This window comes from Arvicanthis niloticus, chromosome 21, assembly GCF_011762505.2.
Source record: "Arvicanthis niloticus isolate mArvNil1 chromosome 21, mArvNil1.pat.X, whole genome shotgun sequence".
Taxonomy (NCBI): domain Eukaryota; kingdom Metazoa; phylum Chordata; class Mammalia; order Rodentia; family Muridae; genus Arvicanthis; species Arvicanthis niloticus.
Window position 1 is genome coordinate 34,526,842 of NC_047678.1, and position 16,272 is coordinate 34,543,113.

Consider the following 16,272-nt stretch of genomic DNA (forward strand, 5'->3'; position numbering starts at 1 on the left):
AAAAATAACAATTTTGAATTGAAGTTACTCTGTTAGCAAAATAAAATTTTTAAATCATAGACACAATTCATAGAGAGACTGACAACTTTGCTGATTCTTCTATAGTATACCATTATAGAACATTGCAGTTTATTCTGTGGCTTGGTTTATCCATAGCTAAAGCTTAAAAGATAAAGAAGCTAAACAGATACTACTGCAAACCTGAGTAAACCTTGGGAATTTATAATTCTTGATTATCAAATATACCTTATTTACCAAAGACATGTTCTTATGTAACTTTTCTACCACCTTGATGTTAACCAGTTTGCAAAGTCTTAGTAGTTAGACATACATCTTGAATTAGCTTTTACTAATCTGAATAGACCTTTATAACCTTACACTTTTATCACCATATATAGTATATTCTAGACCAGAGTTGAATCACATATATAGTATGTGTAGCAAATATAACCATAAATTTTTATCATCATACAAGAGTCCATAGTAATCCAAAATATTTAAGACTTGTCACTGCTTCCTTACTCTAAAAGGAGTACAATGCTAAATAGACAGCTCATTATGACTAAGAAGTTTTATACAAAAGTTGCATAATACTATGTGGTCATCTTAAGATGGTGAAGTCATACAGCATATACTCTTTAATCTTAGTAAGATAGTTGCAAACCATGTGGCTGCTTACATCCTGATAAGGTCACCAGCCAAGGTGAAGGAGAGCCACATGGTTAAGGTGTGTGTGTATAAAACGAGAGTTGAATCCAGGTTACATACGCTCCATGCAGAGTTTGTGAAGGCCATTCTTTAGGAAAGGCAAAATGATTCCTGTTATAAAAAATACTTAGCAGTTCTCATTAATCATATGAGTAGGATGATATTAAAATGAAAGAATATAAAGTCTGCAGAGTTTAGGTCACAGAGTTTATTAGGAGCAGGCATTACGGATTTCTAGTGGGTTTTGTTAGGGTATTAATAGTCTTTCTCAATGCTCACAGCTTCCATTTTTCAACAGTTTATTTCCAGATGTAGAACTTATGTTCTTTGGACCATTATGAATAAAATGTTCCTTAACATAAATGAAGTAAATGATTTTTGACTATCTAAAATTTGTCTGTGTACTTGTAGAAACAGAGAACTTGGAAGAATTCAGTTACAGTTATAGCAGTTAATAGTGTGCTTTCATCACACATGTCAAACTGTGCTCCAAGTTCCCATATGTCTTAGTCTGTTCAGGCTGCTATAACATGCTATAGCTCAGTACTTATAAGTGACCAGGACTTATTTCCATAGTTCTGAGGCTGAGATGTTGAGGGTGAAGGTACCCAGTGTCTGCTGAGGGCCCTTCTGCCTCCTGCATGATGGTGTCCTCTGTAGAAGTGCTAAGCTCTCTGGGGGTGCCTTTCATGCTCTCTTTCATGCCTATCAGAAACACCACCTACCCTTAACACTTGGGGTCAGTATTTCAACATATGAATAAAAGGGCACAAAACTCTAGACGTATAAAATTGAAATAACTCTCACTGGGTATCGAGAGTAAAGGAGAGAAGATTATTATTAGTTACCATAGTGGTTTTTTTTTTTTCACTACAAGTGTTTGTTTTTGTTTTGTTTTCATGCTTGTACTTTTGACATTTCCCTCCATTTGAATACTTGCCTTTTCTGTCTCCTATAGCTTATGTCCGTCCACTTAGGTGTAATTTGTATTTGTGTCAGGGTTGATCTCGCAATGCTACTTGATGTTCTGTTGCCATGTGTGGCGATACTCTGATCATTAACTATGAGAGTAACACCACTGTTAACTAACTCTCCTTGCCTGACAGTAGTGCTGCCACTATTCCTTGTCTGTGTGGTGATAGATGAGGTTTGTATGGTCCTGTTATTCCAGCCTCCAGACACCATTCCAGATCCACTGGTGCCCTCTACGTCCCCGAAGTGTGTGGGGCCTCAGGTGAAGGATGAGTACATTGTCACTGTCATCTCTGCATTCATCTCTGAGTCTGTCCTTTTCCGTTTTCATCACATCATATTCATTTTAAAGTTTATTTGTGTTATGTAAATTTAATTTATTAGAGAATAAATCACTTATGTTTTTCCCTCAAGTAACTATCCTTCCTCCCTTTAGCAACCCCTTAGCATTTTTCTAACTGGCAGATGGGCATTGGTTTTTTGTTTGTTTATTTTTTTTTTGGTTTTTTGGGTACAACTTGAATCGTTTTTGAATATAGAATTGTTTTATGTTCTCAGTTATGTACTTCATCTTTATATATGTATGTTTAAAAAAAAAACCAAAATGGTGGATGAAGTGTTTTAATTGTATACAAAGCAGTTGGTGGGCTGGTGAGAATTCATGTCTAGTTTGTCTATACGTGTCAGAACATTGGGCACAAAGTAGTCACTTAATGGTTATTGAACAGTCTGTTTTAGCTAAAGAATAAAATCAGTTTTCCTGAAGGAGATACTACTATTAGATCTTTTCTTGTGGTGAGTTGCTGGTGTGACTTCATAAATCTCCCCTTGACTGTTACTGATGAGGGAGTTCTGGGTTACTTTATGGTTCACTTCATTTGGAAAGCCTTGCCTGAACTGGCAGAGCCATCTTCTCCCTCTTCTACTAAGTAAACAGTGGTTCTTCTTTAAATTTGCTTCTCATTTGTGAATGATTTTGACTGCCTTTTCCCTTTTACTTGACCAAAACCTCATTGTGCCCAGAAAAATACAATATTGCTTTTAAAATGCTTTGTCCCATTGGTTTTTTTTCTTTCCCCCTTAATAAGAGTTAACTTCCCCTCCCCCAACCCCCGGCCCCTGCATTTTTACATGTGTAACTGTCTAAAAGCTGTTTTCCTTTTTTTCTGATGAATTAGGTCCTGGATATGGGATGAGCCAGTCAAGCCGGTTGTCATCTTCTGTCAGTGCCATGCGGGTCCTAAACACAGGCTCCGATGTAGAGGAGGCGGTAGCCGATGCCTTGGTACTTTTCTCCATTTTCCTATCGGCATAGCTATTCCTATTCAAAGCCACTGTGTGGGAGAGGGGATAGGGAATGCTAGATTAAACCTACCCTAATCCCAGCACTTGGGAGGCAGAGGCAGGTGGATTTCTGAGTTCGAGGCCAGCCTGGTCTACAGAGTGAGTTCCAGGACAGCTAGAGCTACACAGAGAAACCCTACCTCGAAAAAAACCCAAAGGGGAAACAAAAAAAAAAAAAACCTACCCAAAATGTAGACAGTATAAGTATAATGTAGGAGAGTAGTGCATTAATGATTAAGCCTTGCTAATATTCAGAATTTTAAGCCAGTTCCAGTAATCTTAACTATGTATCAGGAACAAAAATCTTTTGTTGTCTTTAATAATAGTATTATATTTAATGCACAGTAGTGCACTGATTATATGCCAAATAGATGAGTGCATTTGTGTATATATACTTACAAGCATGTAATTTCAAGGTTGTCTTCACATTAAGTTTATAGGGCGTTGAGTTGTTTTTGAGGCAGGGTTTTATTGTGTGACCTTGGCTGTCCTGAAGCTCTCTAAGTAGATCCTGCTGCCCTTGAACTCACAGAGAATTACCTGCCTTGGTCTCCTGAGTGCTGGGATTAAAGGCATGTGCCACCATGCCTAGACCAATTTATCTAAGATATTTTCCCAGTTCTTTATGCTCCACATATTAAACAGTTAAATTTTAAAACTCTGTAGAATTGGGATAGTTGTAAGAAGAATGCAGTCTACTGTATGGATATACACATATGTGTATACCCTGTTCTCACATAAAATTATAAAGACTTAAAATGATGATGTGTATGCTATTTGGTTAACTTCCCTACTCAGTCCAATATAACTCTTTCTCTTTCAAAGTATGGCTTACAATTAGGGATGTAGCTGACTAGGAGAGCATTTGGCTTAGCATGCACAAGGCCCTGGGTTCAGAGTGACTCAAATTATTATGATAGTAATCCTGTTTCAAAGTATTTACTCATTTTCTCTTTTGGGGGTGTCAGGGTTGATATTGGCATTGGTCTCAGAGCCCTGTTGATGCTGAATGTCTACCTGGAGTCTATGAAAGGCCCCACCCTTGTGTTTGGTGGTTCCCTCTGGAAGAGCCTGTGCATCTCAGGCAAGCAGCACCCCTCTGAGTTAGCTTCCTGGACCCCTCAGCTTTGTTTTGAAATTTAGAAGTACAAAATTCACCTAACCACCCCCCCAAAAAATAAAGACCTATTTTGTGAAAAATAATTTTACCTGTAGAGGTGGAAGGTACATTTTAAACATATTCATTGTTAATAGCTATGATTTATTACATATCCTCATATGTGATAATAACACTGTTGACTTTCTGTTTTTACCTCAGCTGCTAAAGTATTTGAACTGATATAGTTAAAGACTCTGTTCTTCTGAACCCAGGATGTGTGCATCATCTTTTCTGATGTGATCAATCAGATGTTTTAGTTCTTATTATTCCCAAATTATATTTTTCAGGTTGCTTTTTTTTTGTTTAACAATTTACTGTTTAACTTCTGCTTGTATAGTTTTAGGGATCGACTTTGTCATTCTTTGGTTGCTATTTATGCAAGTAAAATGATAGCTTCAAGTTATATGGAAATATTTAACCAAAAAAAATGTTGTCAGATTACTTTTACATAGGGAAGTTTTGCCCAAATGCATGTCTTTGCACCATTTGCAAGCCTTATGCCTATGGAGGCCTGAAGAGGGGTCAGATCCCTGGAAACTGGAGTTATAGATGGTTGTGAGCCACCATGTAGTTGCTGGGACTTGAACTCAGCACCTCTGAGTTCAAGCAGTCAGTGTTCTTCATCCCTGAGTCAGCATTCCAGGTCCTTTTGTTTTGTTTTGTATTTTGAGACAAGGACTCACTATGTGGTTCTGGGTAGCCTGGAACTTGCTCTGTCGACCTGACTAACTTGAACTCAGAGAGTTTAGATTAAAGGTATGTACCACCATTGCAGGTATTAGCAACACTATCATAAATCAGAATTGTAGTCCTAGGGGGTCTACTTTCATCATTTGTATAGCACAGATGTAACCATCAAGTTTATGGAAAGTTTCCAATACTAAACCAAAGTTGTACCTTGGAAAATAAAGTTTAATTTATAAATGGCAAAAGGTCTGTAACTAATAAGAATAGTTTGAGTTTCTTTGGGAAACTAGTGTTTTGTTTTATTTGTTTAGCTTTTTGGTTTTGTAGGTTAGGTCTCTGAACTGAAGGACACTGACAGGACTAGAGATAACCCTGATAGTAAGCAGTTCTTTGGTATCTATGTTATACAACTGGGTATTTCTAATTGTAGGCATTGCTAATGCCAATTCACTGTGCTGTTTAGCAAAATGTTCTTCATTATTTTCAATTTCTCTCTTTAAAAATTGACTGCTCTCAGCTCTTAGGAGACATACGGACTAAGGTATAGACACCGATATTTTCTGACATCTTATGATATCATAGCTTGTTTTCTTTGCTTCATCAACGTACCAGATAATAGTTGTCTATAAAAAAATTAAAGTGCAAGTAATAAAATCTTTAGCTGTCCATCTATTATTCTGTCATTGTGATTGTCTGTGGGGGGATACTGACTGAACATAGTGTTTTAGGGAGGTACCACTTTGTCACACTTGAGATGAGTCATTTATACTGGAGTCTTTCATTGACCTGGTCCTGGAGCCCATCTGAGTAAGCATTGGTATTCTAAATTGAGTTAGTGTTTGTAGGTCAGTACAAGAGTTAATGATGGCAGAGCTTTGTGAAAGTATTTGGTTGTGTTCAGATAGTACATCTTTACAATTTTTGGACTAGAGATCTATCTGTAGATACTTGGAACTTTTGAGTTGCTGTACTTGGAGTGTTTTATGGCAGTAGCTCCACTACTCCCTAGCCAAATCCAAGTATCAGAGTATATACACTTGTTTCCAATTTCTGCATGGAATCCTCAAAGGGGCTGTTTACCTCATGACAGTTTTAATATCAAAGGCATAATTGCCAGGAAAATAAAATGTAAGTCTTCCATTTAAGAAATCAAAGGAACCTCAACTGCTTTCTCATACAGAATAAGCTTCAGAATATAGATTATGTTGGGAAAACTCTAAGGACATATAACCATCTTGCTTTTTAAAAATCAATACTTATCTTGAAGACATAAAGGTTGGAACGGGGGGGGGGAATGGCAAGAGAAATAGAAAATGGGAGATAGATAGATAGATAGATAGATAGGAAGGAAAGAACATAGTATCTTACGTAAGAGAATTGTAGTTTTACTCCCCTCAAAAGGTGGTATTTTTTTTTATTACCAACTCATATTTCTAGTATAGTTTCTTTTAATTTACATTCTATTTATTCTTGCTTTTCCATGTTAAGGAGAAAGCATATGCTTTAGAGCACCTCCCACTTGACATGTCTGGCTTTGCTCAAAGTCACTTCTCTGCTGTCATCATAGTCAAACAGTTCATGTTATACTAACTTCTAAAGCACTTCTTGAAGAGAAACTAAATATTGACATTTTATCTTTACAATGGTTAGCAGACTGCCCTCCACTTTTCTAAGACAGAAACAGTCCTTTTGTATTAAGTAAACACTATGAAATACCCATATGTTTGTAACTACTGCTAATGTAGTTCTTGATATATAACAGAAAAAACCTGCTCGAAGAAGGTATGAATCATATGGAATGCACTCAGATGATGATGCCAACAGCGATGCTTCTAGTGCGTGTTCAGAACGCTCCTATAGCTCTCGAAATGGTAGTATTCCTACCTACATGAGACAGACAGAAGACGTGGCAGAAGTCCTCAACAGATGTGCTAGTTCCAATTGGTCAGAGAGGAAAGAAGGCCTTTTGGGTCTGCAGAACTTGTTAAAAAACCAGAGAACGCTAAGGTGAGAAGAGTCATGAAATACTTGTTCTAGCAGGCTTTCACTGTCCTTATGGATATGATGTTTTAAACCTATGTGATTGATCCCTTAAGAACCCAACTGCCACCTAAGTGTTTGGGCACATGCCTTTAATTTCAGTGCTATGGGAGGCAGAGGCAGGTATATCTCTGAATTCAAGACCAGGATGGGCTACAAGTGATTTCAAGGCCAGCCAGGGAGACACTGTCTCAAACAAAACAAAACAAACAAAATTCAGATTTCAGATTATTCATACATGTTAGTGTGGTACAAATGTAGAAGGCTGGCTTCTCACTTGATAACAGTAACATTGGTGTTTGATATAATTTCTTTTTATATATTTTAAGATATGTTAGAAATACATAATTCAAAACCAATGTTTATGTTTATACTACATAATGTATTAATTTTCAGGTATACATATACCTCATGACTCAGTGCAAATAAATCATGTCAAGCATATTAGGTGCAAATTTCATTTTAAAAAGGAAAAGAAAGGGCAGATTGGAAAAAGGTAGAACTTAAACATTGTAACACTTAGTAAAAATCAGATGTGGCTTGCTACAGTTTGTTTCATTGCCATCCTCACAGTGTGGGTTGCAGCAGAATTTCTGCATTTTACATCTGTACATTTATCCTAGTCTAATAAATCCACAGATTTCTCAATTTTGAGGAATAATTTATATAGCCTTTTTGTTGTCATTTAATTATTTGTAGGCTTACTTTTAAATGACTTCATCCTATAGCAAGATATTAATCAATCTTCTTTTGTTTTTTTGGGGGCAGTCGAGTTGAACTGAAAAGATTATGTGAAATTTTCACAAGAATGTTTGCAGATCCTCATGGCAAGGTATGTTTTAGTATTCAAGATTATTTATTTCTATATGGCATCAAAAAAAGAAATATAGTAATAAAAGAATACTATAAGCCATTGGTAGTGACATTTTCAAACATAATTTCAGTTGTTTCATATCATGCATAGTTTAGATACTGTCCTTTTTATGCATTCATTTAAGCTTCTTTAAAGGAAGATTGAGGGGTGCAGTTAGAATCTCAACTCTTATGATTTAGACTAAGAATGCTGTGCAGGCTGGATGGTCACTCAGTAGAATCTGGATTTTTACCACTAGAAATAGAAGTTTAAAATGTTAGCTGTGGGCCCTGTCAGCAGTGGAACATGCCTTTAATCCCAGCACTGCAGAGGTAATGGCAGGCAGATCTTTGAGTTTGAGGCCAGCCTGGTGTACAGAGTGAGTTCCATGACAGCCAGGGCTACACAGAAAAACCCTGTCTCAAACAACCAAAACTCATTAAATAAGTAAATGAATGAATAGAATAGAATGAAATGTCAGCTGTGGGGCTGAAGTGACAGCTGAAGGGTTAAGAGCACTTGCTGCTCTTAAAAGGGACTGGAAGAACAGCCAGTTTGGTGGTGGTGGTGGTGGTGGTGGTGGTGGTGGTGGTGGTGGTGGTGGTGGTGGTGGTGGTGTTTTGCTGTTTGATTATTTCTTTGTTTCTTGAGACTGGATCTCACTGTGTAGCCTTGGCTGGCCTCAAACTCAGAGATTCCCCTTGCTCCACCTGTAAGGCTAGGATTAAAGATGTCCACCGCCAGACCCAGCTTACAGATAGTCCGTGCTCTTAAACTACGGATCCATCTCTCCAGCCCCAGGAACCTATGTTGTTTAGATCATGAAGGTTAACTGACTGAAGATTAGGAATACTGAAGGGGGAGATGTACCAGCACCATCTAGAGAATCCTGACCTGCTCTTACTATGTCTGGTCCATGGTTCTTCTCTCAGTACTCATTTGGGCCTTACTTTTTCTCCTCCTCTTGGTTCTTATTCACTCCTTCACTATAACTGGATGTAACACTCCTGAGTCTCCTAAGACCCCTGCCACTCCTGTCTCTTCTGCATGGATGCCAGCCCTTAAGCAGGAACTATATTTCCTGCCTCTGACCATCTTCCTTCCTGCTAAGAGAGAAGGAGCTCTCACCTTGAAATGCTTGTTCACTACAGACATGTACATCCCATCTCTTGTGATATTGAACTCAGAGACATCTCAACCCCTACTGCTGCGACCCTTTAATACAGTTCCTCATGTTGTGGTGACCCCAACCATGAAATTACTCATTGCTATGTCATAACTGTCATTTTGCTAATTATGAATCATAATGTACTTATATGTGTTTTCTGATGATCTTAGACAACCCCTATGAAAGGATTATTTCTCCCCAAAGGGTCTCAACTCACTGGTTGAGAAATGCTGCACTGTGCTATATGGTCTCATCTACTTGACTTTTCAGGAGGTTCTTACAAATTCCAGTTGGCTGTTTGACACTTTTTGTTTCATTCTGCTTCATTTTGAATCTGTTCTGTATTTGGAGGTACTTTTTCTATCATGTAAGAAACATGGGTGTGGGCTGGAGAGGTGGCTCAGTGGTTAAGAGAACTGACTGTTCTTCCAGAGGTCCTGAGTTCAATTCCCAGGAACCACATGGTGGCTCACAACCATCTGTAATGGGATCTGATGCCCTCTTCTGGTGTGTCTGAAGACATTACATAAAATAATTAATTCTTTGTTTAAAAAAGAAACAAACAAATGTGAGTAGGATAGGAAAAATTGTATTTTCTTCTGTTTGGAATCCTTCCTTCCCTTGTACCCATTTCTTTTGCTCTGGTTCTCACACCCTGTCTCTGCCTGTTTTACTGATATTGTTGTGTAGAGTGTTATGCCTAAATCCTCCTTCCACTTTATACTTTGTTTATTATTTGAAGTGTGTGTGTCTCTGTATGTGTCTATGTGTCTGTGTGTGCGTTTGTGTGTGTCTATGTGTGTGTGGTATGTGTGTATGTTGTCTATGTGTTGCTATGTAGACTATCTGGCCTGGAATCTTCTATATAAACCAAGTTGCCCTTGAACTCAGAACTCAAAGAGATCTACCTGCCTCTACCTCTCAAGTATTGAGATTAAAGGCATGGGCCACTATATAAGACCTAATGTAATTACATTGTAACTGAGTGTGAAAATGTATTATTTAAAAAAGTATAGAGGAAATGTGCCTAGTTATAGAGGCAGCGGTTTGCAAATATTTTCAGCATGTGGTTGTTTAAAATACGGATGCAGGGGGCTGGCGCTGTCTTTAGCCTTTCCCATTCTTCCTCCTGCATAATTCTACCACCATTTGACTACTCTGTATAACACCACTCCTTTTGATTCTGCTTCTGAATGTCTCTCCATCCTCACTGCTAATTCGGGGCACAATCATCTTTTGCCAGTTGTGGTCGTGTATACACACACACACACACACACACACACACACACACATACACCTTCTATACCTAAATTATCTGATATAATGTGCCTAACCATCTTAAAACCCTTACCAAATGTCCAAGCAAATGTCTGATTTGGTTTATAGTCCCTGTATTAGTCAGGTTCTTTAGATGAACAGAATTGATAGAATGATTCTGTGTTAAAACAGAATTTGTTAGAGTGGTTCGCCAGCTGTAATCCAGCTAGTCCATCAGTAGCTGTCTCTGACAGGAAGGCCAAGAATCTGGTATTTGTTCAGTCTTGAAGGCTGGGTGTCTCAGCTGGTCTTGGTCTGTGTTGGATCCTGAAGAAGTGTGTTCATCTGCCGGTGAAGGAAAGCAGTAGGGTAGAAGGACTTGCCAAGGAGAGTGAGGGCAAGCAGGCCAAAAGGAAGTTTCTTTCTACCATATCAGTTTATATAGGCTGCCAGAAGGTATGGCCTAGACTTAGGACAGGTCCTCTGACCTCAGATAATCCAGTCAAGAAAAGTCCCTCACAGGTATGCTCAGCTCCCAAGGTTCCATGTGTGGTGAAGGAGACAATCTAAATTAACCACACACCTCTTCACTATTGGCCAGAATCTTACTTTCTTCCTTTAACCCTTCTCGTCCTTTCCTGAGCCACATCCTTGAGGTTCTACATAAATGATACCTCTCTCTCAAGTCTGAGTTAGATGGCCATTCCGGATTGAAATGTTTTACCTATTACTCATTTTTTTTTTTTTTTGTAAGGTTATAGGATAGAAATTGTGTAAATTCCCACAAAGGTACATAGGAGATATGCCATCTATCATGGCATGGATAGTGAATTACCCCATGTGGTTTTTAGATTTAGATCAATGTTTCAGTCAGTCTGTGAGCATTACACAGTAGCCGCTGCCTTGAGGGGTGCATGTTGTTGAAGCTTTTGTCTGATTTGATTGAGACAACTTAGTGATTCCAGCAGAAATGGGACACTTCCCGAACAGGGCCAGCTAGGACTGTTCATTTCAGTGTCCAGAGCATTTCCGTTAATATGTTTAGACAAAGGTTTTGTGACCAGCCAAGATGTCAGGTGTCCTCTAGTATGCTTAGAGACATTTCAAAAAGGAAGGGCTAGAAAAGACCCCTTCCTTGGTGCAACTGAAATGGTTGCAGGACTTTCCCTGGAGCTCAAATAGGTTAGTACAGTTTGCAAGTGGAGATCACTTGATGTCTGTCTATAGTTTAATAAATTCACCTTGTTATTTCATGTATCACTTCCCCCCCCCCCCCCACCTATCATGGGTTGGCTCCAGGATGATCTGTAGATACTAAAATCTTTTTGTTTAAGGGTGATTAAAGAAAAAATAAGTATGCATGTGTTGAATAAAAAGGCAGTTTCTTCCTGGAAATGTTTTCAGTCCACGTTAGGTTGACTCCTCCAATACTGGAATCTGCAAATAGAGCGAGCTACAGTGTGAGAATAAATGATCTTACCATGACACACATTTGACAAGAACATAAACTATAAGATGCCAAGTGTATCACTCACAACACAGTAATAGCAAATATGGATAGTGGTATGTGTTCTAATTCTATATGCAGTACTTATTAGCAATGTCTGCCTTAGCTCACTAATCTGTATAACAGTTTATAATAGGATTCAACTTATATAAGACTTTGATAATGATTCAGTTAAAATATGTAAAGTATTTAGATCTCTTCTTTGGTTCTTACCATAGAAGTTTTAGAACATCAAATGTAAGAATTTCTTTAAAATAAATATTTTTAGAGACTGCCTTTCCAATTTTATTTTTGTGAGTGGAATGTTTGTATGTGTGGTTTATGCATATATTTTCCTGGTATGTATGTATGCCTTTCTCTGTGTGTATGTGTGTGTGTGTGTATGTCTGTGTCTGTCTGTCTGTGTGTGTCTGTGTGTACTTGTGTACAGGTGTGTTTGCTTGTATGTTTTCTTGTGTGCATGTGAATATGGCTATATTCATGCAGAGATACCAGAACAGAAGAGGGTATCTGGTGTCCCCATCTGTGTACATCTTATTTCTTTAAAGCAGAGCCTCTTCCTAAATCTGTGGTTTGCATATTTCCGCTAAGCTGCTAGCCAGTCCTGAAGATTCACTCTCCTGTCTCCTTCCCTGACAGCAGTCGGATTACAGGTGCAAGCAAGACCACAGCTTATGTGAATGCTGGAATTGGAACTCAGGTCCTCATAGTGAACCACTCTCTGACCCCCATGTTTTCATTTTTACTGCTGTGAATCCATTTTATGCCTCCTAACTCCCTAAAATATGTGATACCATGTACTGAAAGTTACTTAACCATGTGGTTTCAGTATTTGACATTCATAAAGGAATTCTTTAATTAAAAAAAGTACTGTCTTCACTCAACTGCACGAACTGGCAACATTTTTGAACTGGGCCTTTGAAGCTTGGATTGCTGTAGAAACCACCCTGTTACTGCTGTACCAGAACCCAGTGAGTGTTGTTAGGTCATCATCTCTGGTCTTCTGACAAGCACTGTAGCCAGATCAGAGATTGAGCTGCTCAAATCTTAGAGCAGGAGATAGTAACACTTCCCCACGAAGGGTAAAGTATTATGGGAATACTTGTTTTACTTACATACAGTACAAGACTTTACAGAAGTCATGCCACTTGGGAAGGTGAAAGGACAAGATAAGAAAAGAGTTTTACATGGTTTGGAACCAAATTTTGACACTGTTGATAAATGGAAATGAGGTTCTGTTAACCTTTTTTTTCTAAAAGGTTAAATTTTTCTAAAGGTTAATCCACAAGGATAGTGGGTTGTGCAGCAAAAATGTATTTGTAATGGGTTGTGTGTAGTAGTCTAGGCTTTTAATCCTGGCACTTCTGAGGCCGAGGCAGGCCGATCTCTGAGAGTTTGAGGACCACCTGGTCTACATGGTGAGTTCTAGGACAGCCAGGGCTACATAATGAGACTTTGTCAAACAAACAAATAAATAAGAAAGATTTAGGGCAACAAAAAAGGAGGGGGGAGGAATCCCCCCTTTTAAATTTCTCTGACAAGGAAATGAATGAAAATGCAAAGAAATCATGCCTTTTTCCTATGTTGTACATATAACTCTTGTTTTAAAAACTATTTTGAGTTTTTTCAGAAAACTTTGAAAAACATTTGTTACTTTTATTTTCTTCAGTGTTTTTCTCTCCCATACAGGAACTTTGCATTGATGGCGACTAATTTGTGTGTTTTTCTTTTTTTTCTTTTTTCCTTTTTGCATGCTGTCCCCTGTGTTGGAACTCTCAATAGAGAGTAAGTTGGTTCAATATTTGTTGAAAAGCTAACTTTACTGCATGACTGTGGAATTAACCCATTTTCTCTGTTTTCTCTCCTACATAGTCCGTGCAGTGTTGGACCCCTTGCAATCCACGAAATGCTATTCGCAGTTACGCAGGCTGTCATTCTGTTTGGAGATGTGCTTTTAATCTACTAATTGATCTAATTTGATTATGTTCTTCTGTTTCACATTTAATGGCTGGCACACCTAAAATAAAGTAGGCTTCCATAAAAAGAGGCTGCCTCAATTGTAACGGCCCAGATGTTTCTTTCCTGAATAATTCCTCTTGTAAAGTATCAAATTGATCATTGGAGGATTAAAATAATTCTCAATTTTTGAGATTATTTAAAAACAAACAAAAAACCAAAACAGCCCTACTATCCCAGTGTGCTTTCTGATGTTCAATATTATTAATATCATTCCATAAAAGTAAGCAGTGGTTATGGACCATTAATTCTAAACTCAATCTTGTGAAATATAATTTTTATTCCTTCCAGCATATTAGCATATACATTTCTCCTTTACTCATTGGTAAGGAAAGGAGAGAATATTGATTGACTTCTGAAATGAATTCTCTGGTAGTAGAAAGGTTTTATATCATTTTCAATATATTATGGTTATACATATATGTATTAGATATTTGCATGTATGTATAGATAGACACACACATACAGTTATATACATACATGTGTGGTTATATACACATATGGTCAGTAAGTGCCATTTTTGGGATTTCATACTTTTTTTCAAATAATAGTACAGTTTTATATGTAGTAGGCTATAAATCATATCTATGTGTTATAATTATACTACTTTTTATCTGACCAAATGAAATTTCTATCTGGGACATTCAGAGAAGTCTTCTGGAAGGAAAGAACAGCTAAGATCTTGGTAGAATTGACTCAGTTGGTAAATGCTTGTTGTGCATGGATGAGGATCTGAGTTCAGTCCCAGGAACCCAGGTCTTTTAAAAGCTGAGTATGGAGTATGGATGCACATGCAATCTTAAGTGCTAGAGAAGCAGAGGCAGGCTCCAGTCTAGAGACCCTGTGCAAAAGTAAGTGGACAACACGTAAAAAATGACACCAAATGTTGACCTCTGGCCTTTAAATATAGGTATGTACATGTGTGTTCATGTGAACATTCATTGCAGATGACAAAACCATGGGGTAGGCCTAGCAATACTTGCCTGTGACCCCCATCACTAAATAGGTTGAATCAAAATTATCATGAGTTCCAAGTCATCCTGGAACACATAGTAAGACCCTATTTCAAAAATAAATGAAATGTACATAGTTATAAATTTCTGGGTGGAATAATAATATAATTTGAGAAAAGCTTAAGTAGTAAGATTCACAGCTGGTCACATCACAACTTCCAAATAGGTGGTGGTATATGCCTTTAATTCCAATACTTGGGAGGCAGAGGCAGATGCATCTCTTTGAGTTCAAGGCCACTTTAGTCTACATAGTGCGTTTCAGGTCAGCCAAGGCTACATAGTAGAACACTATCTCAAATAAATAAGAAAAACAGTTTCAAGTAGGAAAGATGAGTGGCTGTGACCTAAAGTACCCAAACAGCTCTGGACAGATTTTGCAGGAAGACACATGCTGTACATGAGGGGTGGAAGGCAAGGGAATAGTAGAAAACTGAGTTTTATGAGATGTATATGAAAGGGGAGGCACAGTACACGTTGCCAGATGCTCCAAGGCCAGTTTGGAGATGTACAGAACTAACTGGGGATATGTAATGATTTTCTTTCTCTTAGAGTGGCATTCCAGTAATAGTGAGAAAGAAGCATGAGTTGAAAAACATCCTAGAGGCTGACTCAGCCCATGGTCTGGTTTTGTTAAGCACAGTTGTTTTGAAACACAGTTCTACTAATTTGGTCTCTGACCATGGTACAGTGACGGGGCTGTACAGCTGCTCGACCCATGGCTTGTAAAGCTCCAGCCATTTATTATCTAGCCTGTTACAGAAATGATCTGGTGATCCTAGTATACAGGAAATAGAATAGTCAGGTCTGGAGGTCAAAGGGTTTTGTACCTACAGCAGTGGTTCAGGAAGCAGACTTTGGCAAGGCCAAAGAGAGCTGTTCTGGGGGTGGAAGAGGCCACAGTGCTGTTGAAGAGACAGTCAGGCTGAAGGCATTTGGGATACAATAGAGAAATTCCTGCCAAGAACTTAGAGAAAGTCCAATCATACTGTATTTAAGAAAAAGCCCTCACAGCTCAAGATAAGCAGGGGATCAGATAGGAAGGCAGAGGCAGCAGAGACAGCTCAAGAACAGGGTACAGGGCTGGTGAGATGGCTCAGCAGTTAAGAACACAGACTGCTCTTCCAGAGGGTTCCATTCCCAGCAACTACATGATGGCTCATGGCCATCTATAAAAGGATCTGATGCCCTCTTTTGGCAATTCTGTACACATGCAGACAGCACTCATGTATTTAAATACATTCTTTTATTCTCAATTAATTTTATTATATAAATATTTTTTGTTACTTCAGGCAGGCTGTTTGAAATTACTTTTGGGGCAGTTTTAGTCAATAATAAATCTCATACCAAAAAGTTGATGCAGTTTGTCATTTTTGAGAAACTTGAGGATTTCTAATCAGTATTTTATTGTAAATACATTTTCTATTTTATGATGACTATAAATACAATAATTTTCTACTTCACTCAGTACAATTTTTAAAAAGCTGAGTGTCCCCAAAAATATACATACATAGCAACACCTCCATTTCTTCGGAAATGAGTCTCAGTTTA

At 38.1% G+C, this 16,272-nt stretch overlaps 1 protein-coding gene across 33 annotated transcripts in view; it reads left to right on the forward strand.

The window, feature by feature from the left end:
- The window catches only part of Clasp2 (cytoplasmic linker associated protein 2), a 173,036-nt gene that overhangs the window by 125,560 nt on the left and 31,204 nt on the right, over positions 1-16,272 (forward strand). For 13 of the 33 annotated variants that reach the window (XM_034483915.2, XM_076917271.1, XM_076917270.1 and 10 more), the window contains 5 exons: positions 1,880-1,942; positions 2,859-2,965; positions 5,388-5,411; positions 6,633-6,877; positions 7,679-7,742. In XM_034483915.2, the coding sequence (XP_034339806.1) occupies positions 1,880-1,942; positions 2,859-2,965; positions 5,388-5,411; positions 6,633-6,877; positions 7,679-7,742 (503 nt within the window). The remainder of the gene's footprint in view (positions 1-1,879; positions 1,943-2,858; positions 2,966-5,387; positions 5,412-6,632; positions 6,878-7,678; positions 7,743-16,272) is intronic. The other 20 variants (XM_076917273.1, XM_076917275.1, XM_034483929.2 and 17 more) reach the window with 3 other exon arrangements.